We start from the raw sequence: 16,498 nt of genomic DNA, 5'->3' as shown, positions 1-16,498 counted from the left end.
TGAGTCTGATGGGGTGCCACGCCCTGGCCCCAAATTCTATTTTTGGTATTCCCCAGGGACTTCATTGGTTTGCTCCCCTGGTTGCTCTGTTGCATGCCCTTAGCATTTCATTCCAGTGTGATGGGGTCAGATCAGGCACAATTCCCTCTCTGTGTCTCCACTGTTGTCCCCCATAGTGCTATGGGTTAGTGAGGGACGTTGTGTCTCGCAGTGGGGCTGGCCCTATGGTCTTCTGTGCCTTGGCTGCTTTGAGCAGGAATATCATTCTCGGGGCTTGGTGAGCCAGGATGTGATTTCCACTTGCTCTCCTTCCCTCTTTGTTTGCGACTCCACATTCTTAATTGTGTGCGTGTCTCCTTTTTACTGAAAATTCTATGAGGCAAGAAGCATGACTGCTTTGTTTCACCATTGTAAAAACAAGAGCAGTATGTCTCATCAATAATAAACTCAGTGCAGTTGAGTTTATTTTGACTCATATTGACCCTATATAAGGTGACCAGACGTCCCGCTTTTGGCGAGACAGTCCCAATTTTTAACAATTTTTCCCGCGTCCCGCAGCATTTTTAAACAGTCCCGATTTTTGGAAAGAATGCACAACCAGCTAGGGTATACGGTTTTCAGTTGCCATGTGGCTATTTCATCAGGATAAGAGTTTTATCAATGGTGTCCCGCTTTTGTCCCGTTTTACCAATGTTAAAATCTGGTCACCTTACTATAGGATAGAGTAGAACTGACCTATAGGGTTTCCAAAGCTGAAGTTTTTGTGGGAGCAGACTTCCACAGCTTTCTTCTACAGACCAGCTGATAATTTTAAATCACCAACCTTTCATTTAACAACATAACAACTACTATATCATTGGAGCTCCTTGTGATATGAGTAAATCCTTTCTGTGATGAATGAGGGAGAAAAACGGGGCTTTCTACTCCCACAAACAGTTATAATCTTGGAAACTCACAAGTAGTTTTACCCTATCCTGTAGGGTCACTCTGAGTCAGTATTGACCCGATGGCAGTGCGTGAGATGGTGAATGACTGAATATAAGGCATAGAAGGAAACCACTTCAAAAAAGAATATGTGGTCAGCACTGTTTATGTTGCAGAAAGGACAAATCAATGAAAATTGAAAAGTGTGCCCTGGAAATCACTGACTTTAACTAGAGCCATTTCATTCAAGTACCATGGTAGAAGCCAACTTTTGGTGAGCTCAGGGAAGTTGAGACTCTTCTGAGGAGTGTGGGATCTGCAGGGGTGGGGCCAAGAAAGAGCTTCATTTGCATGAGAGACTTGATGGTTTCTATGGACCGAGAATGAGAACCTGTTAATGAAGAAAAGTCTGGAGACCCCGGAGAGAGGAGTGATTGTTGGGACAGGGCACAAAACATGGGAGAGAAGGGAAATGGGAAAGGCAGCAGGGGCCAGGCACCATCATCAACTCATCCTTCATTTGGGCCACAAGCAGACAAGAGTTTATGCTCGATATCAAAACTTCTTAAATCTAAAATAAAAGGCAAGGCCATTTGCTGGCAGTTCCTAAACCTGTGGTTTGGTATGTAGTTCAAGAACAATGATTCAGTGTTTAGAATGGAGGAAGGAGGAAGGCGCTGAACCGATACTGGACATCCATTATGGATATAATGTAATTTTTGAACATTTTATGCATAATGGTTAATTTATGTAAATTCCAATCAGATACTCATGCTTATTATTTCAAATCTGAAATACTAAGAAGTCTGACACAAAAGCTGTTGAGGCACTGTTTATACGTAGGTACAAAGGGTTTTCAAAACTTGTAGAAAAATGGAGCAAAAGACAATGGAATTTTTCCATGAATTTTTTGAAGCCCCTTTGTATTATATTAAAAATTTATTCTTTTCCCTTTAATTGTAGGTCCTCATACTTCAGCAAGCATAGGTGTTCTAAGTAGTTGCCTGGACTTAAGAACAGTAATTCCTGAAACTTCTGTATCCAGTACTGTTTCCTGCGCACAAACTATGGTAACCCAGCAGACCATTAAAACTGAATCATCCAGTACAAATGGGGCAGTTGTTAAAGATGAAACTTCACTAGCAACATTCAGTACCAAATCTGAAGGTTTGAAATGTGTTTCACATACTGTATTTTGAGACATTTATGTATAGAAATTCTCAATTTATTTGTCTTATGTGGGAATTGCATTTCATCTTGGATTTATTGTATATAAGCAGATAAAGCATATCAATTAAAATTGTTACATGTTCTCTGCTGCCTTGAATGAAGTATTTAGATTCCAAACTCACTGCCATTGAGTCTATTCTGCTCCTAGCAACCCAGTACTGGGTTTTGGAGATTGTAAATCTTTATGGGACTGACAGCCTTATCATCCCCCCTCTGTACAGCTGGTGGGTTTGCTGTTAGCAGGACCACACTTACCCAACAGCATCACCGGGGTGCCTGAATGTATTCAGATTAGTACACGAATAAATTCAACAACAATAAATTTTTTTTAGCACATGAATAAATCCAGCAGTTTTTTTCCTTAGAGATGATTGGTTCTTTTCATTTTATTCTCTCATAGTAGGAATTGTGTTTCATCTTGGTAAACATTCTTAGAAGCTCTAGATTAGCCATCAACCCCTTGAAAATCAAACTTGGTAAATTAGTTTGAGTTAATGGTTCCTATTTCTCATTATCCTGATTTTGTCTCTTTGTGTTCGTTTCTGTATATTTGTAAATTATATTTTCATGTGTCTGCTTGAAGAGTGATTGTGTAAGCCTTAGTTGTTGGCTTGTCTTATTTCTAGTTGACGACACATGTGCACTGCCTGCAAGCAAGATCAGCCGTGTGGAGACCCAGCCTGCTGCCACACTTCCATGCTCTGTAAGTACATGACCTGGTGATGATGCATGTTCACATATAAGTAAGTGCTTTTAAGTACTAGGAACCTCCTAAATAAATTCATAAAATGGTCTTAAGACCCATTGACGTAAATTTAGAATTTAGAATGGAAAGATTGACTAGGAAAATATTCACAATGTAATTTTAAGTGGAAAAAAGTTGGGTAAAAGTAATACATATATTGTGGATGCCAGTTGTGTTCAAACAAATGCAGTGCATGCACTCACACTCTTACATATGCCCATACACACCCACCACATCATTATGGACTCACTCCAGATAGTAGGCTTGCAGATAATGTTAACTGTCTTATTTGTGCTTTCTTTATTTTTTAATAATGGGAATGTTCTGCTTCTATAATTAGAAATATGCATGTGTATGCATGTGTGCATGTGTTCAATGTATATACATGGAAGATATTACATATACATTCATGGTTTAAAGAGTAAAGGATAGGGTATGTCATGGAATATAAAACTTGGATAGTTCTATTGCCATAATAGGAGTACGAGGGAATACTGAGTTATTGAGCTAGATAATACATATAAGGTAGCCCAGAATCTCTAATATTGGCACCAAGGGTTGCCTTATGGAAATCCAGAGTTGGTCTGCATGGCACCAGACGTAACGTGCTTGGAATGTGTGTTACAGGCACATGAAGATTGTCTGAATTAGATAGGCGTGAAAATACATATTTAAATACTTACTAGATTAAAATTTCTTTTTCATCCTTATTATCTTCATTGCTATGTGCAAGAATTTTTCTTTGACCTATTATTTACCTTTTAGAACCTTTTAAGAATTGTCTTATCATTTTCACTTTCTCTCAATCATGATTTTATGGATTTTGATTTATATATTTACCTTCATCAGAATTCACCTTTAAGGAATACTAAGAGATAGTGTTCTTAGAGCCTTCTTAGAGAAGGATTATTAAAATGGTCTTGAACTTTTTTCTCTTAACATCTGTTTTGCAGTGCATCCGCTAGAATGGTATTATTTCAGTAGGAGCCAGTTGGTTTATACAAGTTGTTGAAGAGTTTACCACTGTAAACAATGAAAACAAGTTTCAGAGCACTTTTTTCTTTCATTTTTGTTTGTTTTTAATCTGTAAAGACTTCTAGTGAGCTCACTTTGTCATGTGTCATCGCCTAAGTAACAAATAATGTGAATGATAAGCATGTACCTCTGCTGTTGTATATTTAAGACAGAAATAAGTAACTGAAGTGCACATTTGTTTTGAGCTTCTGGAAACAGTGTCTCATTTATAAAGAAGATGGCTTAAAAAGGTTAGTTCCAGGGCTAAGTATAATTCACTTATCACTAACAGTAGTTTAAGGTAGAGGAAGTTCATTTGTTTTAAAGCAGGGTGAAAATTGTCAAATTATTTAATCTGTACCTCTTTAGTGAGTTCATATCCTGAAAGCATATTCAAATTGCATTTTAGTTTTGAACCTTTTTTCTCCTTTTAGGTTTGGAGAATCACAGGTATTTCAAGTGCAAAGATCACTGAGTTTCTGCTCGCTGTGTTTGAATCTAGAAATGAGCCAGCTATAAATGAATGTTTCTTTCTTTGCTGACTTGGAGCAAGTTGTAATGTCCCCATAAAGTGGAGCACATTTTCCCAGTCTTTGAGGTGACAGTGTTCAATGAAAGAGCTGGCATCTTGTCCTTTGTCATCCCACTGATTGGAGAGCAGGCTAACTCCAGACAGAGCTGCTGTCTTGGAGAATGCCTGCCATTCCCTGTTTGAGTTAGCTGCCCTGTTTCCCTGCCATCTGACTTTATTTAATTAGGAACTCTTATTAATGTTGTGGTGTTTACCTGTGTACCTACTTAGAGATCACTGCATGGATTTCTTAGTGCTTTAAATTTTATATAGGCTCAGTAAGAATCTTCATAAGCTCTTTTTTTTGTTTTTCTTCTGAAATTAGAAAGAGACTCCTAACAGTCCAGCGGCCTCCACAAAAGCAGGAGAACGACAGTGGTATGACGTGGGCATTTTTAAAAATAACACAGCCTTGGTGAGCCAGTTTTATTTGCTGCCAAAAGAGTACCAGAGCATCTCAAAGGTAGCTATTGACGTAGTTTCTACACTGTGAGTTACAAGCTGCAAGAATGAGTGTTTTTGTGATAATTCTGATTCCGCTCACTTGAATGAATGAAATTGGGATCTGCTGACAATCTGTCATTGAGAGTTCTTTTTTTTTAATCGTTTTATTAGGGGCTCATACAACTCTTATCACAATCCATACATACATCCATTGTGTAAAGCACATTTGTACATTCATTGCCCTCATCATTCTCAAAACATTTGCTCTCCACTAAACCCCTGGCATCAGCTCCTCATTTTCCCCTCCCTCCCCTGGCCCCCCTCCCTCATGAGCCCTTGATAATTTATAAATTATTATTTTGTCACATCTTGCCCTGTCCGACATCTCCCTTTACCCACTTTTCTGTTGTCCGTCCCCCAGGGAGGAGGTCACATGTAGATCCTTGTAATCGGTTCCCCCGTTCCAACCCACCCTCCCAGTATCACCACCCACACCGCTAGTCTGAAGGGATCATCCACCCTGTATTCCCTGTGTTTCCAGTTCCTATCTGTACTAGTGTACATCCTCTGGTCTAGCCAGACTTGCAAGGTAGAATTCAGATCATGATAGTGGGGGTGGTGGAAGCATTTAGGAAATAGAGGAAAGTTGTATTTTTCCTCGTTCCTACATCACATCCTGGCTGGCCCATCTCCCGGAAACCCTTCTGTAAGGGGATGTCCAGTGGCTTACAAATGGGCTTTGGGTCTCCACTCTGCGCTCCCCACCTCATTTACTATGGTAAGATTTTTTGTTCTGATGATGCCTGATACCTGATCCCTTCGACACCTCGTGATCACGCAGGCTGGTGTGCTTCTTCCATGTGGGCTTTGTTGCTTCTGAGCTAGATAGCTGCTTGTTTACCTTCAAGCCTTTAAGACCCCAGACACTATATTTTTTGATAGCCAGGCACCTATATCTCTTTATCTTGTATTCTTTTAAAGACGATTTTAAAATAGAATATACCACAGGCATATGATTTTTAAAATCTTACATGATCCCTGGGCTGGATTCTGTGCTATAGCCTCGCTTGGCCTGCGCAGGTTGGTGGTAGCTGTCAGGTACCATCTCCTTATACTGGTGTCAGGGTAGGAGAGGCTATGGTTCATGTGATTCACTAGTCCTTTGGGCTGGTTGTTGCCTTGAATCTTTGGTTTTCTTTATTCCTCTTTGCTGCAGATGGGAAAACCCATTGTAGCATCTTTACTGGCTACATGCAAACTTTTCACCCAAGTTGCTACTGATCAAAGTGGGATGTTGAATATTATGTTTATTTATCTATATTATGCCTGTTGAACTAAATGCCCCCAGAGTCTGTGATCCTAAACTCCCTGAGTTAGTTAATTGTGCCAGCCTGGCAGATAATCACACGTGGGCTAATTGAAAGGCGGAGGGATAAATGGGTGGTGAGCCTCGGGTCTCTTGTTTTGTGATGGTTGCACCGGGTGCAGCTGCCTTAGCAGTTCCCTGCTTCAGCTTGCAAGATTGACTTCCTACAAGACATCCCCAAGGAGAAGCTACATGGACCTATCCCGATGCAGCCCTGGGTGCTGGAGCAGCTGTGTGGAGACCCCTGCTAGTGCTGAGATGCTTGTTCGTTCACTGACTCAGCTTTCCTCCTGCAGTTGGCATCATTGCCTCTGTTTTGTGAGGTGGAGGACTTTGTGGACTGGTGTTGGGTTAATGTTGGACTTGTGGGTTTGGGCAGCATTGGGTTGGGATGTTTTCGTGATGCACCTTTTCTTTACATAAAACTCTCTCTTAATACATGAGTTGCTGTGGATTTGTTTCTCCGAAGTACCCAGACTAACACACTCCCAAACCCAGTGATTCACTCTCCCAAGGTGTTTGGGTATGAATAAGAATTTTGTGGATACATTTGTACTATATGGAAATACATTTGTACTATGTGAAAATATCCTCTGCCTTACCTATATATACTCATCAGTGTATTCCCATTTACTCTTCCACATTTGTTCAACCTACTTATCTGCCTCTGTTACTCATAACTTGATGGCTATTAACTGTTGCTGAAGGTTTGGTATATAATAGAATGTTGCTTTTTAATTAAAATTTTTTTTATTTAATTTTATTTTTTAGCATTTTTGGTATATAATAGTATGTTGCTTTTTTATTCTCATGCAACTCCTAGTGTATTCCTTTGCCATTGGTGAGGGTGTTGGTCTTGTATTTTACCTTTCCCTTCGCTCAAGTTAGTACATCTACTGTCTAGTTAGCATTTTCCCTCACTACCCACCCACTCCCTGAATCCTGGTGACCATCGAATAATATTTACCGTATATACTCGTGTATAAGCTGTGTTTGTCAGCACATTTTTAATGCAGTTTTTGTGGTAAAATTAGGTGCCTCCAGTGATATTCGGGTTGGCTTATACTCGAGTATGTACAGTATTTCTGTGTACAAATCTTTTCTTGACTTTTTGTAATGGTCACATACAATATTTTCTCTTTTGTGATTGCTTGATTTCACTCAGCACAGTGACTTCTAGGTTCATCCCTGTTATGAGATGTTCACGGATTTGCATTTGTGTATGTACTATAGTTTGTTTATCCAGTCATCCGTTGATTGGTCCTGAGGTTGCTTCCATCTTTTTATTACTGTGGATAGGGCTGCAGTGAACATTGGTGTGCATGTATCCATTCGTGTTACAGTTCTTATTTCTCTAGAACACATATCTAATAGTGGTACTGCTCGGGCATGTGGTCTTTCTATTTCCAACAGGTTTAGAAAGCACCATAACATTTTCCTCAGTTGGTTGTGCCATTTATAGTCCTATTCGCAGTGTGTAAGATTTCAGTCTCTCCATATGCTTGCCAGTATTGGGGGGTTTTCTTGTTTGTTAAACTTTGCTATTATTGCTTGGGTATAGCTAATTGTTTGGATTTCTGTTTTTCTAATTGATGCCTATCCACTTTTTACTAACAGATTTTTTTGTTTTTTGTAAACCTTGATAAAAAAAGAAGTATTGGCTACTAATTTGTTAGTAACATATCTCCTGGGACCCCTGGTAGAGTAGTGGGTTGTGTACTGGGCTGCTAATAGCAATGTCAGCAATGTGAAGCTACTAGCTGTTCCTTGGGAGAAAGATGAGGCTTTCTACCCCCATAAAAGTTTACAACTAGCCATACCAGGAGGGGAAGAGGAAGGTGGGGAGAGATAGAGGGAACCAATCACAATGATCTACCTATAACCCCCTTCCAGGGGGATGGACAACAGAAAAGTGAGTGAAGGGAGACTTCGATCCGTGTAAGACATGAAAAAATAACAATAATTTATAAATTAGCAAGGATTCTTCAGAGAGGCAGGGTTGGGGAGAGAGGGTAAAAATGAGGAGCTACCAAGGGCTCAAGTAGAAAGCAAATGTTTTGAAAATGATGATGGCAACAAGTGTACAAATGTGTTTGACACAATGGAAGTATGTGTGGATTGTGATAAGAGTTATATGAGCCCCCAATAAAATGATTTTTTAAAAATTTTTACAATCTTGGAAAACCCCCAAGGGCAGTTCTGTTCTGTCCTATAGGGTCGCTATGAGTCAGAATCAGCTCTATGGTAGTGAGTTTAGTTGTGTGTTTTTTTAAAGTATGTCTACTTAAAGTTCTGATTGTAGATCAACTTTGTATATAAAGTAATATCCATTTTAAAGGACCTGACTCCTGTTCTTAAAGGATTAGATACTAGTTCTGTCACTCAGCAGTGTGACACCTTGGACAAGTCACTTACTTAACTTCTCTGAAACTCGTTTCCTTGTTTTTAAAGTGGGATTCACTCAGCCCCTTAAAGTGGGGTGATTCATAGTGCTCCCTGTCTCACAAGGGTGAGGTGAAAGAATATCTGAAAGTTGTAACTCTTATGCTAGTTCTGCCTAGATGCAGTCTAATTATTCAGTGTCTGCCTAATACTATTTTTATTGTAGTAAACTAGATATGATTTAAATAATTGTCATTTTAAGTATACATCTTAGTGACTTTAATTACATTCACCACATAGCATAACCATATCTATTTCCAAAAGTTGTTACTCAGCCCATTCAGAAACTCAATAGCCTATAAACAATAACTTCCCTTTCCTCCCAATGAAGTTCATTTCTATCTGTATGCATTTGCCTAATCTGGATATTCCATATAATTGAAATCATAACAGTATTTTTCATTTTGTGTGACGTATTTCACTCTACATGTTTTTGAGGTTTATACATGTCATAGACGTTATCAGAAGTTCATTTCTCTTACTGCTAAATAATATTCCATTATATGGATATCCCATTTTATATAAACATCATACATAGAAGTATATTATATAGTATACACACACTATTTATTATAGCATAGGAAATTCCCTCATTGGGGGAGGCTACAATTGGTAAAAACAAAGAAACCCATAGAATACTAATACATGTATTATTTGCATAAAAATTTGGTACCAAGAGTGGAATTGCTAGGTCATTTGATAGTTGTGTGCTTTCTGTTTTGAGGAAATGCTAGACTTTTCCACAACAACTGTACCATTTTACATTCTCATTTAGAATGCACAGGAAATTTCTCTGCATGCTCACCAGCCCCTGATAGTTTCTGTTTGTTGCCATCTTGGTGGGTGTGAAGTGGTAACTCTTTGTGATTTTGGTTTGCACCTCCTTAGTGACTAAGACATTGAGTAAATCTTCATGTCTTGTTTTGGTCTTTTTTTTTTTTTTGTCATTTAGTGAATATCGCTTTTTAAAATGCGAATTACTGCATGCTCATCATGCCTTCTTTCCTGTTGCCCGCTGGCCTATAGATCTTCAGAGGGTGCTGGTGGTGCTCACAAACCACTACTTGATAGTAGATTTCTGAGACCACTTACGGCGGTCACTTTCTTTAGAGCGCTATCATTCCCCTGTCTTCTTCTGTCCTGGGTTACTCTCTCACACTTGTCTTTATTATGGGAGTCTCACTGGAAAGAGCAGTCCCGCTGGTTTACAGGCTCAGTTACTTCTGTAGCGGAGGGTTTGCTTCCCAGCTGTGAGAGAAAAACAAATGGGAGCCAGTACCATAAACATTTGATCCTTTCAACTGAAAAGGGTGCTTATTAAGAATATAATAAAATTTTGGGGGAGTTTGATCTCCTAGTTTTCTCCAAAATCTTGTCTTTGACCTTATCTTGTTGAACTTTTTAATCAATCATTTATTTGCCTGGCAAATAAAAAGAGTAGTTATAAAATTTTAACAACAACAAAAAGTTGGATTGTTTATGTAAAAAGTAATTAGTTACAGCCTCTCTTTGACTTTTACGTGTTATATTTCAGTTAGGAAACGCAGACGTGCCTGACTGCAGTGTTCTGAAGAAACACGATCTTGTTCCGGGCACAGGATACAGATTCCGAGTTGCTGCCATTAATGGCTGTGGAATAGGCCCCTTCAGCAGGATCAGTGAATTTAAAACTTGTATTCCTGGCTTTCCTGGAGCTCCTTCTGCAGTCAGAATTTCAAAGGTAAGATGTCAGAGCAAGGCTTGTTGGTGATTTAAATTATTTGAGACATTGTATGTGAAGTGAAAAGGCCAGTTAAAAAACAATTTTTTAACTTAATCACTCATGATATATTTAAGGACAAAATTTTAAGAATTACAATATACAAATTCTAGAAAGGAAGGTAAACCTGTCATGTTAGTTTTTTGTTTTTGTTTTCCTTGTTGTTGAGGAACTAAAAGGCTTGACCTGGAAGGTCTTAATAGAACACAGTGTTATATTAGCTTTTATTTCTCCAAAGGCTCTTCTTTGAAAGGGGTATTTTCAGTCTGCTTTCAGGGAGGAAGAGACCACTCACAGACATGTCCCCAAGGCAGCCCTCACGTGTGGTGATTTTGTAGGCAAACTCACAGAATTCAAAATACTGGTTCTATCCTCAGCTAGGGTCTCTTCCCATGCAAGAATACAAGTTAGAGTCAGCAGAGGGGAGGGTACGTATAGCAGAGTCCAAAAGAGACTGAGGGGAGCTTCTGGTTGTCCTCTACAAGTGGAGTTGTAGGGACAGACCTTAACTCTCCCAGCAACGACGTGTGACAGCATGTACACACTTTTGCCAGCCAGGGAGATGGACTTGAACCTTGGTATCCAGGATTCCCACTGGGAGTCAGTCATGTTAACGTGGAGCAAATGTGTGACTGACCTTAGCTACTGGGTTCCCACTGCTGCCTTCTCCTCCGCCCGCCCTCCCCAAGATCAACTGATGCCATGCGGCCCAGGGCGCCACAAAAGTAGATAGTCCCCATACTTCTCATGGTGTGGCCCAGGACCTCGGGTGTCTATGTGAGGGGGCTTCAAGAAGTTCATGGGAAAATGGAATGAAAAGACTACAGAATTTTCCCAGGAGCTTTTTGAAGCAACCTCTTATATGTTAGTTTATATTGTCTATATTAAAGCTTTATTATGCAAATATATTTTATGAAAGCCATCTAATTCAGTTTTCCTAGTGCTACTGAGTTGCAAAGAAACCCTTACCCATTAGGATATTTCAGGGCCTAGAGGCTACGTTCCAGGAATGCTCAGGAGCCAGTCCTTTGCTGTACTATATGCTAGGCTTGAACACTCCAGCCTGCTGAGCGAAGTGAGCCCTCTCCTCTACATTGGGGTACCGGAGGCAGACATACAAATATAGTTGTGTTTTTGATACATGGGCATGAATTAAACATTTTGGATCCAATAAACTACGTTTTTTAAATTCAGTAATAAAACATCTGACAAAAATAGTTTAGCAAAAAGTGACTTCTGTGTTCTAAAGATAGACTCGTCATAGTAAGTGATAATAGAAAAAAAATGCTAGAACCTTTACTTGTTTGCTTCTGTGTTTGTTTCTCCCTTAAGAATGTTGAGGGTATCCACCTCTCTTGGGAACCTCCAACTTCACCTTCTGGAAATATCTTGGAGTATTCAGCCTATTTGGCTATCCGTACGGCACAGATACAGGATAATCCAAGTCAACTTGTGTTTATGAGGATTTATTGTGGTCTTAAGACTTCCTGTGTTGTAACTTCTGGGCAACTTGCAAATGCACATATTGATTACACATCCAGGCCTGCCATTGTGTTCAGGATATCAGCCAAGAATGAAAAGGGATATGGACCAGCTACTCAAGTTCGATGGCTTCAAGGTAACAATAAGAAAGCACCTGTGAGTTGAATTGGATTTTTACGGAAGATATTGTAATAAGGATTATTTATTAGTAACTGGTTTTGAAGATTTGTGACTTAAAAAAGAGTTTTTCTGTATTAACAGTTATGAATTTGAATTTTCAAGTTCTTGAAATGTATTTGCTCAATTCTAGATCCAAATAAAAATAGAAAAGAAGCCAAGACTCTGAAAACTAGTATGTATATGTACATACATATAGCTATATAATTAGTGTGTAAAAAGCCAAAAGGCTTTATTACTCCAATATATTTTATAAAGGCCTTGTAACTCAGTCACCCTGGAGTTAGTGGATGTTTCTAGTAACTGACTATTGTACATCATGCTCTTACACAGTGAGTGTTCTTTACATTGTAAATGTCCTGTCTGTAAGTTCTCTCCTCTCTAATGGATGTCTCATACTGAATGTACGTTGATACTAACTTTACAGACATTTGATTCTTTTTGTTTGTTTGTTTACAGTAAGCACAAAGCTTATGAAGAAAAAAATTAAGGCAAGTTCAGAAACTCTCCTTTAAAATGTTCACTGTTTTCTAAGGATCACGATAAAACACAAACAGAATGATGGGTTTTCTTGATCCCTAGAAGCCACTACATTTACTGTATATTTGACCAAAGCACTTCCTTGTGTGGCCCCTCCGTTTCCTGATTCAAAAGTGAGGCAGTTTCAAGAGTTTCCCTGTAAGGCCCCTTTCAGCACAAAAATTCTGATTATCATGAAAAACAAACTTAAATGCTAAAATTCTGAAATTTTTAACGTTCATCTTGGTCATTCTGATTTTACTTTCGCAGAAATTTAAGCCTTCGTCATCTAAAATTTAAAAAATTAAACCAACCCAATGCCTCTCCTGGCAAAAAGAAGGAAGCACCTTAATGGGCCTCAAGTTTTGAAATCGTGTTTTAGAAGTTTGTAAGATTTTGTAAATGCTCTAAATGTTTTATTTTTGCATTGTTTTTACCTTGAAACTGTACAAAAAATTTTTTTACAGCAAATAGAAGCATTAACTTACTCAGGTTCCTTCGCAACCTTAACAACACAATGGATTTCTTATCTGCTAGCAGTAAACGTGTCTTAAAGCTCTAGGATTTTCACTGTAGGAGTTTCACTGCCAGTCGTATCTGGAATCAATCCACAAGAGCAATAATTGCAGAGAAGCTATTTCAAACAAAGAGGTGCAGTAATTGCAGGGGCACGGGTCTCTGTGGTTGGTCCCACCTTGCCTTGGGCCAGTGTAGGGACTGAGTAGCTGACCCTCAGGCATCATGTGCTGTCCCCCTCAGTGAAGATGGATTTCATTGTGTAGACCCAGTAGTTAGGGGGTTCCAGTTACTAATTTAAAATGTATAGAATATTTTAATATATACTTTTTGTAAGAAACTGGGATTTTTATACTACAGTATTTGTAATTAATGTGTCTCATGAAGAAAGTATGCAAACTGTTAGACATGTAGTGAGTGGTTTCTGAATGCTCACGGTGAACTAAATGCACTACGATGGGGCTGGCAGGATACCTGCTTATGTGGCTGTAGGAGCCTTAAGCGCTAAGTGTGTCCTTCACAACCAGTGTTTACAAGGAGCGTCTCCAGTTTGTGATTCCAGCAAGTCTCTTGATGAGAGCTTCATTCTGCATTTATTTTTAACTCGTGTGCTTTGCTTTGGGCATATGCTTGCTTTTTGCACTAGTAGAGTTTTACCTTACCTCAATATTATGTTTGCAACCATTTGTATAGCTTCCATAGCATGTCAGATATAGGCTGAACAGATGCTTCACCAAAGTTAACATTCAAATCAATCGTGAGCAATTTTGCACATATTAAATGCTAGGATTTTTGTGTGTTTATGTGTATGTTTAGCTTAAAGAAAGAGTGGAAAGTTATGGTAAATGTACATTTCAAGCCCAATTATTTTAATAATGTATTCGCTTTATTAGAAAAAGCCTGGCTTTCAACTTCTTGGTCTGTATTAGTTAGCAAATATGCATCTCGAAGCACTTCTCTTTTTTCCCCCACAATATTTTTTATTGTTGTCAAATTGAAGCACTTCTCTTAATGATAAGGAATAAGTTGATGATAAACAAAGGATAGGAGTATTTGTTTGCGTGTGCAGAGTTATACCTATTTAGCATTTTCAAGGCTTTGGTCTACTTTCCTGAAAAGCCTCTGCTTTTCCAGGGCAGCAGGTGAATATGAAGCTATGGTTTTAACATGTAAACAACTTGTGAGAAAAGGCTGCCTTTTTTCTAAACCACGGGAATTGTTAAAATGATCAATGCCTTCACTCTGAGAATTAGTCCAGATTCTCTTGTCATTTTTTGGCATTTGTATACCCAAAACCAGTCATATTTATCTCCCTGAAAAATGATCGATAGCTGAGAGATGCCGTTGCAGAATCTCTGTGGCTTTGGCATTCGTAGTTAGAGCTAGGCCTTAGTAGATCTTCAGTCTGTGTGTTTCAGAGCAGTATGGCTTGGGGGTAAATAAAGAGAGAAGTGCAGTTAGCTTCTTATGATGTGCACATTTTTCTGTTGAGTGGCAGTGGGCCATGCCACGCATATATGGTTTCCACCAGGGGATTTTCCATAAGTTCAATTACTTTCTTTACTCCTCCAGCTGGATAAGGGATTTGGATCCAGCAAGTTTTTATGCCACATCCTCTTCTGTGCTCTGCAACTTTGACTCATACATGTAGTGAATATATTTTTGATATTGCATGCTCTTATGGTTTCTAGGATATTGTATTGGCTTCATTTTAGTTTTGTAAACTGTTGGTAATTTTATCTATAAGGCATATGTAAACTCAGCTTTACCTGAAATTTTTAAATCAGACTTTTAATCTGACTGCATGTCACTTTCCACCCCGTAATCCAAGTATATAATATCTTTAGGAAGGTGAAACTGTTGGGCCATCATTTCAAAGGCTTGCAGACTAGCAGAGATGTGTTCTGATTAGAGATATGGTCTACTATAACTAAAGATGCTTTAATTAAAAAAAAGCATTTGTAACATAAAATATTTGTAACTTTGGATACAAAGAGATTGTTAATATTTAAAATAATTGTTGTCATCTGATCATAAATGAAGTAGATTGCAAAATAGAGTTGGTCTTTGTGTGTTCCAAGAACTGATTTGAGGCAGTTTTATGTATTGTGTACCAATGAAATGTAAAATAAAAGCACCTTTTCTACTAGATAAACAATTACAGATGTTACTTATTTTGAACTCCATGAAAGGAGGATCAGTTAGGGCAAGTCGGTTGAGACATGATTGTGACATTCATTCTAAGTCGCATTATCGGCGTTCTCTGCATTGCGAATGGATTGTGTCTAAAATCGTGTTTCTAACTTAGTTGGCTGCACTTGGGCATCATTTTCTCATAGCAACAGGATGCCTGTCTAACCCGTATTGTAGGTGAACTGGAATGATGGGAAGTTAAAAGGTGTGTGTCTCCCATGAGCTGTTGTCTTTCACCACTTTTGTCTTTTATTTACTCTTATTCATTCTTTATGCTTTTCACCTTTTTTCTTTCTTTCTCAGCAGCCAGGTTTCTTCCCTCCACTATTCCTCCACAGGGCTCTGAAGGAAGCCAGACATAACCACCTGTTTCTCAAACCCCGGGACTCGCTCATCATCCCAAATCTTGTCACCTGGAGCTTTTACCCACTTCTCTGACATCTCCCCACATTTCGTCTCAGTGACTGGGCCTCGCTGTTTCCTGATGCACATCCTCTTGTCTTCAGGCCTCCTCTTCTTTCAAGATCCAGGTCAAACATTGCCAGCCCGATGGTGCATTTCCTGTGACCCCTTCTTTTCGGGCCCTCTGTCCTTTGTTAACTCCTCCATCTCAGCAGCCTGGCCTCTATGCACCTTTATTTTTTATCATGGCTAAGGTGATCAGATGTCCGCTTTGGGCGGGACAGTCCTGATTTTTTGGCGTTTTTAAAAAGTCCCAATTTTTGGAAAGAATGCGCGACAAGCTAGGGAATGGTCTATTTGGTCCATATAGACCAACTTTTTAATTAAGACTCCCCGGTCAATGGTTTCCCGCTTTAAATCTGGCCACCTTAATCATTGTCCATCTCCCTCTGCCAGGTAGTCCGTCTTTTAGGCAAACTGGACACTTAAATATAAACAAGGAAAGAAAATTCTCACCTTTTCACCTCTCCATCCCCATCTCCCCACTCTCAAGTTGGGGTCCAAGTGGGAGGGAAACTCTGAAAAGGAAAGAGGCGTAACAGATTTAAGAAGCCCCTGGAGGAAATGCAAACAACAGAGCCTGTCTCACTCTACCTTGCCAATAATAAGCTCCTAAGAGAAGTGCTGGGATAATAAATAAGCAATATTTCACAT

General features: G+C 39.1%; 1 protein-coding gene across 1 annotated transcript in view; it reads left to right on the top strand.

The window, feature by feature from the left end:
- Nucleotides 1–12,655, top strand: part of HCFC2 (host cell factor C2) — a 50,361-nt gene extending 37,706 nt beyond the window's left edge. Inside the window, exons 11-15 of the mRNA XM_030885921.2 lie at nucleotides 1,888–2,091; nucleotides 2,781–2,857; nucleotides 4,810–4,947; nucleotides 10,271–10,456; nucleotides 11,828–12,655. Of these exons, the coding sequence (XP_030741781.1) occupies nucleotides 1,888–2,091; nucleotides 2,781–2,857; nucleotides 4,810–4,947; nucleotides 10,271–10,456; nucleotides 11,828–12,142 (920 nt within the window). The 3' untranslated portion in view covers nucleotides 12,143–12,655. The remainder of the gene's footprint in view (nucleotides 1–1,887; nucleotides 2,092–2,780; nucleotides 2,858–4,809; nucleotides 4,948–10,270; nucleotides 10,457–11,827) is intronic.
- The last annotated feature ends 3,843 nt before the right edge of the window (nucleotides 12,656–16,498 follow it).

The sequence above is a fragment of the Echinops telfairi genome, unplaced genomic scaffold, assembly GCF_000313985.2.
Source record: "Echinops telfairi isolate 266 unplaced genomic scaffold, ASM31398v2 ScPeMD7_2;HRSCAF=8, whole genome shotgun sequence".
NCBI classification, from domain to species: Eukaryota; Metazoa; Chordata; class Mammalia; order Afrosoricida; family Tenrecidae; genus Echinops; species Echinops telfairi.
Note: the sequence above shows the minus strand (reverse complement) of the source record. Positions and strands in the feature narration are given on the sequence as shown.